Below are 13,380 nucleotides of genomic sequence, written 5' to 3' on the forward strand. Positions count from 1 at the left end.
CCCACTGCCCCCCCACTCCCTCATTGCACCCCCATCTTCTCTCTCTCTCTCTCGCTCTCTCTCTCTCCCACTCCTAGCCTGCCCTCCCACTCCCCTCTATCTCTCTCTCCCAGTCCTAGCCTGCCCTCCCTCTCCCCTATCTCTCTCTCTCTCTCTCTCTCCCAGCCTGTACCTCCCCAGTATTGATGTGAGGGGAACAGAACAATGGTCAACTCTGTGTCCCATGGAGGACTGTGGGGGCATCGCCGGCTCAAAGAAGCCATTCAACCCCGGCCCTCTCACAGCCGTAGGAGGGAATGTCTCTTTGTTTGTTCATTTTATCCTCCGGTAGTGTAACTCCACTCTGCTTTAGTGGACATAAAGTAGTCGTTTTAATTCCAACAGAATGAATGGACACTGTACTTGCATGTCTGAGTGATGGAACTCTTACTGTACTACTGGTTGTCATGGCACATCCACTCCATGTGCTTATTTCTGTTACATAATACAAATATCAAGGTCTAAAAATACCAGGCTGATATGGCACCCAGACTATTTGATTGACAGGTATATAAATCAGCTGGAGTGTGGACTTGTGAGGAAGTGTAGTAGTCTATAGTACAAGTATCAGTGTAGCTAAAGCATTTTACAGAGGTTTATTATTGGCCCCAGATTATTTGATTATTCTGGAATGAGCATGCTGTTTAGTCCAGGATTTAGTCCAGGAATCCCACCCTATATCATGAATTTGCAGTCAGTTGTGTGTTAGGCTATATAGTTTTTTATGAATACCTGTAGTTGGTGTCGATCGAGAGAGAGAGAGAGAGAGAGAGAGAGAGAGAGAGAAAGAGAGAGAGAAAGCAGGGCATTTCAAAGCGGTTTATTACCCCCAGATTAAGCCTACACATGTACTTTCAACACAGAATGCAGATTCTCCATTGAAGATGCTTTCTAGTCCAGGATGTGGCTTTATCTGGGTCCTAGGAAACCGGCCCTATATCATGAATGTCCAGGCAGTCAAAGCGGTGCCATACAGTAGACTAGGTCAGGCCTTATGAATACCTGTAGTGTGTGCCATGAGAGAGAGGGCTGTTGCCAACAGACAACTCCAGCTAGCAGGGCTCCTGTGGTTCCCCTCCAGACTCTAGGGCAATCAGTCAAGTTTAAGGCTACTAGACTAGCTGTTGCTCTGGAGCCTATACAAGGGCAACATTCACGACGGCTGCAGTCTGCAGCACTCTTAGACGGCAGTGTTTGAGTAACAAGCCTACGGTCCTGTGTGGCTCAGTTGGTAGCATGGCGCTAGCAACACTAAGGTTGTGGGGTTTGATTCCTGCTGGGACCATATATACGCTTAAAACAATGTATTGACTCACTGTACTGTAAATCACTTTGGATAAAAGCTGTTAAATGGCATTTATTGTTATTATATTTTAGGCCTTAGCTCCAGAAGAGGAGTCACTCTTCAATGGGTAAACATGGGGTTAGTGTAATAGAGGTGGTGGTTTGATGACTAGGCTTTAGCTCAGCAGGCCTACACGGTCTTGTCGCATGCATGAGACCTGGGTTCAGTTACATAAACACTGTTAGAGGTGACCCGAGTACAGTCTACCAGCAGACCAGACGTCTGAGCAGGAGCCAGGCATGACTACAAGCAAGGCAGCCTTACTGTTTGCATTAGATGATCAGAGGACACATTTGCCTGTATCATCATAACTTTTAGGTGGATATTTTTCATTTAACCTTTATTTATCCAAGTTAATTTAATTGAGATAACATCTATTTGGCAAAAAATACTTGATTGAGAGACCGATTCAAGCTATTTGTCTAATCAAAGGTTAAAGTTTAAGTTAGGGTTAGGCCTAGCGGTTACCTCATTTTTAGTTTTTGTCAAAAACAGATTCAGTCCTTTCCAGCAAGGCCATATAGTGATGACCCACCCAGCTACACTAAGAGCTGTTATTGTTCATCTATAGCCAGGAATCTCAAGGTCTCCCCAACTGAGGGAACAATCAGTGGTTTGTTCAACAACACGGTATCGAACAACCAAACAGTCATTCATCTAGCATAGATGGCACATTTCCTCCAATCATTCTTGACTCTACACATGACAAACAGCGAACAGCCAATCATTCTCCAGTAATGCTGTTGTTTGTTTGACAATGCTGTTGTAGTGACTGTCTGTCTCTGTCAGTGTCTAATAGTCCCTCAGTCATGATCATCTGTTGTTGACAGCTGCTAGTTTGGAAGGACTATTTGTTTAGAGGGCAACGCCCGTTGGTCTGTTGGTGTATTGCTCCATTGGTATGTTTTCATTTTAATTTCAGCAATGAACCAAACTCAACTGTCAACTTGTGGTGTAGTAATAATACACTTTTAGCGGACGCCCTCTACCTTCTACTAATGGTATAACTCTGAGGTCATAACACAATCACAGTAAGGCCACAGTAAATTGTACAGTTACGTATAAACCAGCAAAGTCTGTGGGAGTAGAGGTGTTATCAGCTCAGATTAATGTTACTTCTCTATGAGTAACATGTCATATACAAGAGAATGCAATATATGCAATATATGTTCAGTAAATCTGCCTACACACACAGGATAAGTAACGCTGTATTTCACACCTCCGTGCCTTTTCTCTGTTCTCTGTTTCTCTAATTTGATGTACTGTATTAAACCTATTTATACATCATCAGGCCAAAAATAAATATGACAAATTGACAATAGGAGATCCCACCCACTGCTTATCATTGTCTATCCAGACTGTTTTCCAGTGTTATAGCAGTCCCAGAGTTTGACCTGCCACAAACACACATGCACCCACGCACACACACACACACACACACACACACACACACACACACACACACAGACGCACAGACGCACACACACACACACACACACACACACACACACACACACACACACACACACACACACACACACACACACACACACACACACACACACACACACACACACACACACACACACACCTCCATCCACTGTGATCTGAGAGAAAACTCGTCCACATTAGAAACAACATCCTGACTGGGAGTGTGTGATGACATTTTTAGATTCCAAGGACAGTTCATTTCCCCTCTTCCTGCTTTCCTAGTTCCCTATTGTGTTCTAGTGAGACCATTGGTCCTCAGGGAGCAACACTGGTTCCAAGGTTCTAAACCAGTACAGGGATGTAGAATAGAGGGTTCTAGAATAGGATTATCAGGCTGCATTTGGCTTACATCCTGAGTACAGGTCATTATTGCATTTGTAGGGCAGTAAGTTAATGGTGTAAGGTTTTACAGTTTGTGCCGACTATGGCTGAACTGAGCTATGTGAACTATGTAATTAATTTTTCCACTGGAATCAAAGTATCCAACTGTTAAAGCTGTCCGAATGGTTTCACTGGGAACATACAGTTAGCTGTCCGAGGGAGTTTTGGTTTATAAAGGAAATATATCACCATGTCCTATGTCCGAAGGTAATGCAATATAATTTTGGTTATGGTTGTAGTTAAATGACATTGATAGTTTCTTAATGCATTAACCTGCTATTTTGACCTTCTTCTTACAGTGCAGAAATGTAGGACACTGACTGACATCTCGTTGAAATGCCAAACAGATGTCCAACATACAGGACACTCAAAACAGGAAATCTGCCATAGCTGACGGCAACTGCTGCTGCCCATACGTCCATACGTCCTCAGGCATTATGTAATTGACACTATAAACAACTGCCCACCTGCGGATGGTATGATACCTTCTTAGGGTGAAATACTTTCAAATATACATTTTTATAATTTGCTTAGGCTTGCTTAGAATGCCAGATGGGCAGGGTTTTGCAATTTGGGGACTATTTCATTGGTTCCATTGTACCAGGCAATTCAATCAAGCACAGCTAAGTATTTGAAATTATACTTAATAATGCTTATTAATATACTTAATATTATTTGAGCCTAGGTCTGACTGGCATTATAAACAACTGCTCATCTGGACATGGTATGGTCCCTTGTAACGGTGTCTGTACACTATGTGTGAGAGAGCGTAGCCACTTTTGCTGTGATGCACAACAAGGACATATATCACAACTATGAAAAACACACCTTGAATGAAAGTCACACACCTTGACATTACATTATGTCCGGTATCTACGGATGAAGTCGAACTACTACATTTTTTGAGGAAAGCTCCATTGAGTCCGATTCTTACTTGAAGTGCGCCCTCTGTTGGTGAAATCTATATAGAAATTAGCGAGTGGGATATCTTTGGTTATACGATCTGTGATAAGAGTGAACTTCCAGCCTAGTCAATGAACCACAAAAGAGCACGAAATGGTGTAATCATGGTAGGGTGTTATTTTAATATGACAGGGGAACTGTATCAACACATAGTCAACACATTTCTTCTCTTGACATGAGGAACGTTTGTCTCCTGAATGTCGATATTTCAGACCGGACGTCCTTTGGTGAAGCAACCTGAATGCATCATGGCAACCCATGGTAACATTGGTACCTTTTAGTTTGACTGTTTTAGGACAAGCCACACATTTCTGAACATAACTTCAATAATAATGACTTGCCCCAAGCGCGACGTTCGCCTCTACTGCACAGCTGGGAACGGCATGGAACCTTTCCTCGTGGAGGAGGTGAAGACAAAACTTGCAGCCAAAGATGTGAGTTAGCTACCTTCCTTAGCCAGTGGAAGTGGGGTAGTCTCTGTTATGTTTTGGTACACATTAGCATAGTAGCATTAGCTTTAGGTATTCCAAGTCAATTCCAGTTCTATGCTATTGGCATCAAAATCTCCCTTATTATTGAGTCATATTGTAGCATATACAGTCAGCATATATAGCCATGTACTTTGATCTTGTCTTTACTACAAATTTCCCTTCATGTCTTGTTAGGTAAAGTAACACAGTTAATGATTGAAACGTCAAATAAACTGTTGCTGATGTAGGTGGATCACATCCCTGGAAAAGTGTTCTTCACCACCTCAGTGGGAATCAAACAAGTGACAGAGCTGAAGTCTGCCGAGAGACTGTTTCTGCTGCTGAAGCAAGACTCACCTCTCACAGCCCACTCCAGTACAGGTAGGCTACCTACAGTACCACACAGTCACTAATAGACTCCCCAACACCACTCCCCTCCTCCTCATCATCCTTCATCCCTACCCCCCTGTAATGCTGTATGTCTTGCTTGTGCCAATCCATTATAGTACGCCTTGTTTTACTCCTGGATGGCTGGTATCCTGAACCTATATCAAAATGTAACCTGAAAGCGTGATGTGATTTAGTCAAGGACTTGGCTGGTGGACCTGTGTTGGGGAAACCAGACCTTTAGGCATGTGTGTTTTTGTTCTGACCTGCTTAGCAAAGACGGCGTCTCTGATCCAGGCGAGGCTCGTAGGGGACTCCAGCGACTGGACAGGCGCCTTGTCGTCATGGAAACGCCTACAGGCAGAGCTGAAGATGAAGAGCGGCCGTGCCGAGAGTGTGACGGTGTTGGGCAGGAAGAGGAAGAGAGAGGATGAGGAGGGGAGTGGTGTTGAGGAGTCTATTAGTGACAGACGAAATGGACCACAGGCACAGAGAGGACTAGAGGGAGACACTAAGGAGTTGAGCAAGGGTCAAATGATGTCATCAACTGGACACACAGAGAATGGGAAATGTCTTGGCATGGACCTCGTTAAAGGAGACAGAGTTGAAGGTGACCCAGATGGAGATCCAGGAAGTAAGGCCAAGGAGAGATCCAGCGTCCCCCAGGCGTCACATGATGGTGTGTCCTTCAGAGTGAACTGCAAGTGCAGTGGGGCCCTGGCCAAACGCTTCACTCCTCAGGTACTGTGTACTGTGTACTGTGTACTGTGTACTGTGTGTGTGTGTGTGTGTGTGTGTGTGTGTGTGTGTGTGTGTGTGTGTGTGTGTGTGTGTGTGTGTGTGTGTGTGTGTGTGTGTGTGTACACTGTATGTGTGTACTGTGTGTGTGTGTGTGTGTGTGTGTCCTAATACACTATTGAAAGAAAAGAAATAGTTCTTTGGCTGGTCCCTGTAGTAAGGGAAACCTTTGTGGAACCTGTTTGCTGCCGTGTAGAACCCTTGAGGGAGCCGCATTGACTTTGTTTGTTGTGTTTGTCCCATGGTGTGCAGGACCTGAGTAGGATCATTGGAACAGCCGTCAGCAGGCTTCTGGGCTGGAGAGTAGACCTGAGGAAGCCTGATCTGGAGGTGTTCATCACAGTTATACATTCACATTTACCCAATACACCCACACACTTAATCTAAGTGGTTTATTGCCACATATACATATTACAGCGGGCTGCGAGCAGTGCTCTCAACTATACATAATGGCAAAAAACAATATCAACCTATCAGCAGTATCAGAATAAAAATAATAAATAAATCAAGACAATATCACAACAAAGTGGTAATAGTGTAGTGTGAGGGGAGACAGATTTCTCATCTGTCATTTATTATATTCTTATAATCAATGTAGCCATATAACAATCTATTTTAGTCGGTATAACCATGTCATTATGATTATATTTTGTTTAGTCACACACTGTTCAATGATTCTGTGATCAGTAGTATACTCATTTATGACAGCCAGTCAGTATGACGCTGGTTATATCTGTCTCGTGGGTTGTATCTGTTAGTGGGGACAAACTGATTTAGGTGCAAGGCCACCCTGAACTAAATGTTGTTTTTGAACTGTGCATGTGTTGCTGTCCCTCTGAAAGGTCGGCTTGAAAACACCTCATCTGAGAGAGTTTGAGACAGGGAGAGATTGTGCGCTCTGCCAAAGAGTTTAGTCTCTGCACAGACAGGCGTTTTTGACCCTCTCCTGTAATAAATGGTAAATCTTGGTTGGACTGTTAGGGTGCAAGGAAATCCCTTGTGACCAACTTCAATACTTTAAATAAAAGAAGACACGTTTGATTCCGGTCTTCTTTTATTTAAAGTATTGAAGTTGGATTTCCTTGCACCCTAACAGTAGGAATAAATATAAATAAAAGCATTATGGTGGTGAGTCAAGTGCGATTGTCAATAGTTAATGGCCTTTAAAGTCCAAGTGGAATCCAATCCAACCTGGTCCACACCATAACCTGGTCCACACCACAACCTGGTCCACACCACAACCTGGTCCACACCATAACCTGGTCCACACCATAACCTGGTCCACACCATAACCTGAGCGTCACCCTGTTATGGTCTTTGCTGTCTATATTGCTCTCATCCTCTCATCTATAAGTTAATGAGTAATGTCTTTAATGAGTAGTTTACTCCTCTGTTACTCCTCTGTTACTCCTATGTTAACTTGTATCCTCTCGTCTATAAGTTAATGAGTAATGTCTTTAATGAGTAGCTTACTCCTCTGTTACTCCTATGTTACTCCTATGTTACTCCTCTGTTACTCCTATGTTACTCCTCTGTTACTCCTCTGTTACTCCTATGTTAACTTGTATCCTCTCGTCTATAAGTTAATGAGTAATGTCTTTAATGAGTAGCTTACTCCTCTGTTACTCCTCTGTTACTCCTATGTTACTCCTATGTTACTCCTCTGTTACTCCTCTGTTACTCCTATGTTAACTTGTATCCTCTCGTCTGCAGGTGAATGTGTATCTAAGTGATGACCACTGTGTGCTCGGGATACCTCTACTCAGGTTTGTGACACGTTGTGACAGCCTCACACAATGTTTACATGTATGTAATGTGTACACTCCTGTTAGCTGAGTACAGTATGTCTATAGCGTTCAGTACAGTATGTCTATAGCGTTCAGTACAGTATGTCTATAGCGTTCAGTATGTCTATAGCGTTCAGTATGTCTATAGCATTCAGTATGTCTATAGCGTTCAGTATGTCTATAGCATTCAGTATGTCTATAGTGTTCAGTACAGTGCATGTTTATAGCATTCAGTATGTCTATAGCGTTCAGTATGCCTATCGCATTCAGCATGTCTAAAACCTATATAACGGTTTCCTCTTGCTCCCCCAGACTTCCTCTGGCCAGCAGGAGTTATATGAAGACTACAGGACTGAGGTCAACCATAGCCTGGGCCATGGCCTCTCTCTCTGACATCCAGGTAGGCTCCCATCTCCCACAGGGCATGGACCTGGTTCCTCTCTAATGGTGCTCTCAGGTTTGGGGTCAATTCAATATCAATTGTGATTTGAAAAATAAAAAATGTGTATAAAAAGCTTCTGTTTTTCAGTTTATTGAGAAATAATTTAATCCTTTTTGCAGTCATTGAATTAAAAATTATATGTACTTCCTAAATTTATATTGAATTACCCTAAAGCCGGGCAGACACTGCACAATTCAATGACTGCAAAATGTCAATGACATGAAGAGTAGACATGATCACGTCTGATTCTGATATGTCCGACTTTTTGGGTTGTGGCTCCTTTTTACTCGTGCAGAGAGGTTAGTACTACGATGTGAAATAAGGAAGTCAACCAATGGGAAACCAGGTCAGGACTATAAACAATGGCAACACGCAAGTTATGTTTGGGACCATAGCCTAATTGTTGAATACTAAAAGGTACATAATACAATCTAAATCTCGGTTTGGAAACTATTGAAATTTAAGAAAAACCTGTGGAGCTCTGGCAGGACTGCCTTATAGATACAGCAAAAAATTATCATGATGTAGAAAATTCTAATCCTTTTTAAGAACAGATAGTTCCTGCTGGCTCAGTCACCCCGCTCAGTGTGAGAGCTACCATCGGGTCTGCTCCTGCAGCGTAAATTGCATCAAGACAGCGTGACGTGACAATGTCTTGCAGTATGAGACCCTCTTATCGGTCAGAATCGTCTATGTCTGTGAAAATCGTGTCCATCTGGCTTAACCCTGGTTCTTCCTCTCTTCGGAGTGTGAAGGTGTCCTCCTGTTCCTTTCTCTAATTTTGTGTTCTGAGGATCGGTGTTAACATCTGTGGAATCTTACATAGTTGTTCTCCTCTTACATTCTTAGCTCTGCCAGGTGTGTTCTAATGTTGTTGTTCTAATGTTGTTGTTCTCATGATGTTTATTTATTTATTTATTTATTTTTTATTTATGGCATTTAGCAGACACCTTTATCCAAAGCGACTTACAACAAATACATTTGTTTAAGTAAGTGAATCATCTATCCATCAGTCATCATAAGATAAAGTAATCAATGCTCGGACCAGGGGCCATAGGCGGTCACAATGCTAGAAGAAGGATTTTTTTTAAAGATGTATTTATTTCTTTTTTATTGTTAACAGGAGAGAAACTTGTACAGGGGGGTAGTGGGGGTGAAGAGGTATTTAGGATGGACCGTTAAGATGTCTGAAGAGATAGGTCTTCAATCGACGGCGGAAGATTGTTAGTGACTCTGCAGTCATGACAGCAGTGGGAAGCTCATTCCACCAGCGGGGCGTCAGGACAGTGAAAAGCCATGACTGAGTAATGTTGTTGTTCTAATGTTGTTCTAATGTTGTTCTCATGTTGTTGTTCTCCCTCTGTTCCACCAGCCCGGTTCCCGTGTGATAGACCCCATGTGTGGAGTGGGAACTATTCTGCTAGAGGCTGCACAGGAATGTCAGGTGAGACTTATTTGTTGTACTTATGTGTTGTGAGAATCCCAGCTGTTCTGATAATGTCCTATTGAATGTTTCTGATTTATCAACATCATCACATTGTAATAATTTCTATTAGTGGGATGCCTAATGTTTTAAAGGTGCAATCCAATACATGTTACGGTTTTTAAATCGACCCAACAAGGATTCTGAATGTCTTTGTGAGGGAAACACACACACACACACACACACACACACACACACACACACACACACACACAAACACAAACACACAAACACACACACACAAACATGTACACACACACACACACACACACAAATGTATACACCCTTACGCATATGGCAGTATGTGTGTGTACTTGAATGTCAAGTAAATGTTGTTTGGTGTTAAGAGAGTCAATGTCAATTTCTTAAATTGAAATAAAAACAAGTCAAACCATGTCCCTCTCCTGTCAGGATGCCTTGTTCCTGGGGATGGACATCGACGAGTCCCAGCTGTTGAAGGCCTGTCAGAATGTGGAGTTTGCGGACCTCAGGGCTCGAGTACAGCTGCTGCAGGCTTCCTCCATTGGTAGGAACTAAGCCACTCAAGCGTATATAGGAAAATATAATAAAGATATAGCCATATAGTATTTTAGATGTGTATATCAGTGGAGGCTGGTGGAGGTAGAAATTGGAGGACGGGCTCATTGTAATGCATGGAATGGAATGAGGAGTGGTATCAAACGCGTGTGTTTGATGGAATGGTATCAAACACATGATATCACGGTATCGAACAGCATTCCTCATTCCATTCCTTGCATTACAATGAGCCCTTCCTCCAATCTCTACCTCCACCTGCCTCTCCTGGTGTATATGTAGTTTATACATTCGCCCTTCATGCTGAATTATGAGGGGAAAGAATAAAGGCATTTGATAACTTTGGCAGTTATAGTATCTACTGTCTGCACTGCGGCCCTAAACAACAAGACTTGAATCCCACCCCACACATTAATAGATGTAATTATTAATCTGTATCTGTCCTCTTCCCTCTGTAGAGATCCCCCTGCCGTCCTGCAGTGTGGACGCTGTGGTCTGTGATGTCCCCTTTGGGAAGAAGTTTGGAAGCAAGACCGACATGGCTGCCTCTCTACCAGTGATGGTGAGGGAGATGGAGAGGTGAGTCTTTGCGGTACAGTTTCTTTGTATTTTTGTATGCGTACTGTGATGCAAGGCTCCGCTGTAAATGAGACTTTGGTCTCAGTCAGGTCTCCTGCCAAAATAAAGGTTAAATAGCATAAATTAAATTAAATAAAACCTAGTGTGTGTGTGCGTGTGTGTGTGCGTGTGTGTGCGCACGTGTGTGTGCGCATGTGTGTGTGCGTGTTTTCTAACGTGTGTGTTTTGTTTTCAGAGTTCTCCGTACAGGTGGGACCCTGGTTCTGCTGCTCAGTCCCCAGCTCTCCTCCGTGCTGAAGAGAAGTCTGAGCCCAGGCCCTGCACCCTCACACACACAGGGAGAGGAGACCCTGGGTGGGTTAGGAAGCACTGTGGCTCCCTCTCCCACTGTAACCTCCAGCCTCCTCTCTTCCCTGCAGCCCCAGGCCAAGCACAGAGTGAGTCTGGGGGCGATAGATGCCCTGATCCACAAGTTTGTCAAGATACAGACTGTTACTGTACCGCACAGATGACAGACTGCAGTGGACCTGACCGGACACACAGACAGACAGACAGACAGACAGACAGACAGACAGACAGACAGACAGACAGACAGACAGACAGACACACACACACACACACACACACACACACACACACACACACACAAGCTTGTGCGTCACGTCAGACAGAGCAGGCTCCAGGAGCGTGGTCCAGTGTGTGGGAGGCATTAGCTGTCAGAGGTGGTTTGTGTTGAAGCAACGCGGCGGGCAGCAGTGACTCTGTCAGGACCACTATCACCTCTGAGGTGATGCTAGACCTATACCATTCTTACCAGCACTACATCATGGCATCCATGCGTCTTGGTTGGAATTTTGACTTTGACCAACATGTACTGCTTAGGTAATTGTGTCACTTCAATAAAAACTAAAACAAATTGTTTGCCAAAAAAAAGGATGTTCTGTACAGTGCCAAAATGCATAAAACTTAATTTTGGTAATGATTTTTATTTGTATATTTGTAATGTATTTTATATCGCTGTGCTGGTCTCTTGAAAGGTGGTCAATGCAAAGATGAATTTGTTTTTTATTGACCTACCTGTATAAATAAAGATTAAATATTTAAATCATTCATTTCACTGTCTTTTCCCTTGACAACTTGTTGACAAACATGTAATTCCAGAGGTCCAGTTTCAGGAGAAATTGTGGGAAATTCTGCTGTTTTCCCTTTGCAGAATGTAACCACATAATCCTCACATGACACAAATATCCCCTGTCTGTGATTAGAACAGATGTCAATAGGCAGTCTAGTGATAGATAGATTAAGATCACAGTATACATCCACTGAGATTAAAGACAGATATCGGTCCACAGGATTTAGGGGTCATATCCATTAATAGAATAGGAAAAGTCACAGGAAGAGATGGGGTGGCGACCTGGAGTGATGAGGCAAGTGTCCATCGATAAGAGTAGGGAAAAGGTTGACTTGGAGTTTAGCAAGGTATCCACAAGAATTTAGTCGGTATCTACTGATAATAATATATCCACAGTAGGATATCCTCAGAGCATTGGTTAGATGTCGGAGTAAACAGCCGCTGACAATCAAAGAGGATATATTCAGATGTGGGTTTATGTCTTATGCTCCTGTCTCTTTATGATGTCATTAGGGGTGTGTTCTATTAAAGGCCTTTCTAGGATGGTATCTACAGTATCTATTGGTCAAGTTGGAATGGCACATCAATGCCTCTTGTCTATGGTATAAATATTACTAAAACTCAATTCTGAGCATACACAGAAAAATATTAATGTCAGACGATCTGTGTGCTTCGGAAACACAACATTAGCGAGTTCATGTCCTGGGTCAGGCAGACAGGGATGCATTCGTTAAAAGTGTGTCAGACACAGTAGAGGACGGGCTGCATCAGGCATGGATGTTGGGCTTGGTCTTGCCCCGCTGCTGGCCCTTGCTAAGTCTCAGGGTTGAAGTATTGTATCAGACCCAGTTAAAGGTGTGTCAGACACATCAGGTCTTGGTCTTGCCCTAGCCTCTTGAGACCAAGCTTTCCTAGTTCAAAAAGCCCGGGGAAATCCTTTACAAAAAGTAGTTACAAAGGGGCGGAAACCCGTTTAAAATGACTGACACGTGACATGTTAAACTAATCAAATACCTTGCTTGGGCAGAGCTCCAAAAAAAGCGAATTCAGTTTTTCCTTCAGGTTATCTTCCATTTTCTTCAATGTTGCAAGCTAGCATGGGCAACAACTCTCTGCAAAATAGTCCTATCCGGTTGGAAAAGATAAGATACATAACAACAAGCAACCATTCTACAGGCATGTGGGGAAAGGGTTTTGGAATGTAACATCCAATTAAATTGCGAGCACATTCTCCCATCGCTCCATCCAGTTCAATCCAAGCCAGATTGGATAATCAAACATTTTCCAGACCTCCTAGAATCATGAGAACAATGTGATTTGGAGGTACATTATGGATATGCAAGACTAGTCTTGCCCCAATGGGCCTTTCTATAGTTCACATCCAATGAATGGTCTGCACTGTAAGACACAGTACATTGTGTATCAGACACAGTAAGGAAGGGCTGCATCAGGCATGGGTGTTGGGCTTGGTCTTGCCCTGAGGGGCCTTGCTACATCTGAGGGTTGAATTACTGTATCAAGCCCAGTAAAAGTCAAGGTGTGTTGGACA

At 43.1% G+C, this 13,380-nt stretch overlaps 1 protein-coding gene across 2 annotated transcripts; it reads left to right on the forward strand.

The window, feature by feature from the left end:
- The first annotated feature begins 4,556 nt into the window (after positions 1-4,556).
- On the forward strand, positions 4,557-13,353 carry thumpd2 (THUMP domain containing 2). Of its 2 annotated transcripts, XM_083695840.1 has the most exons (10): positions 4,557-4,653; positions 4,938-5,070; positions 5,351-5,817; positions 6,127-6,204; positions 7,588-7,640; positions 7,974-8,061; positions 9,476-9,547; positions 9,998-10,112; positions 10,579-10,699; positions 10,935-13,353. In XM_083695840.1, exons 1-10 carry the CDS (start codon positions 4,603-4,605, stop codon positions 11,209-11,211), a joined length of 1,455 nt encoding a protein of 484 aa, XP_083551966.1. In that variant the 5' UTR covers positions 4,557-4,602; the 3' UTR covers positions 11,212-13,353. The 2 variants fall into 2 exon arrangements, with proteins under 2 accessions (XP_083551966.1, XP_083551967.1); XM_083695841.1 differs by lacking the exon at positions 6,127-6,204.
- The last annotated feature ends 27 nt before the right edge of the window (positions 13,354-13,380 follow it).

The sequence above is a fragment of the Argentina silus genome (genome assembly GCF_951799395.1).
Source record: "Argentina silus genome assembly, chromosome: X".
In the NCBI taxonomy this organism is placed as follows: Eukaryota; Metazoa; Chordata; class Actinopteri; order Argentiniformes; family Argentinidae; genus Argentina; species Argentina silus.

Bases quoted from the DNA above. Each gene is read 5' to 3' on its own strand.
- thumpd2 (XM_083695840.1), top strand. From the start codon at position 4,603: ATGGAACCTTTCCTCGTGGAGGAGGTGAAGACAAAACTTGCAGCCAAA. The intron at 5,071-5,350 runs GTAGGCTACCTA...TGACCTGCTTAG, and splicing joins CACAGCCCACTCCAGTACAG to CAAAGACGGCGTCTCTGATC. The intron at 10,700-10,934 runs GTGAGTCTTTGC...TTTTGTTTTCAG, and splicing joins ATGGTGAGGGAGATGGAGAG to AGTTCTCCGTACAGGTGGGA.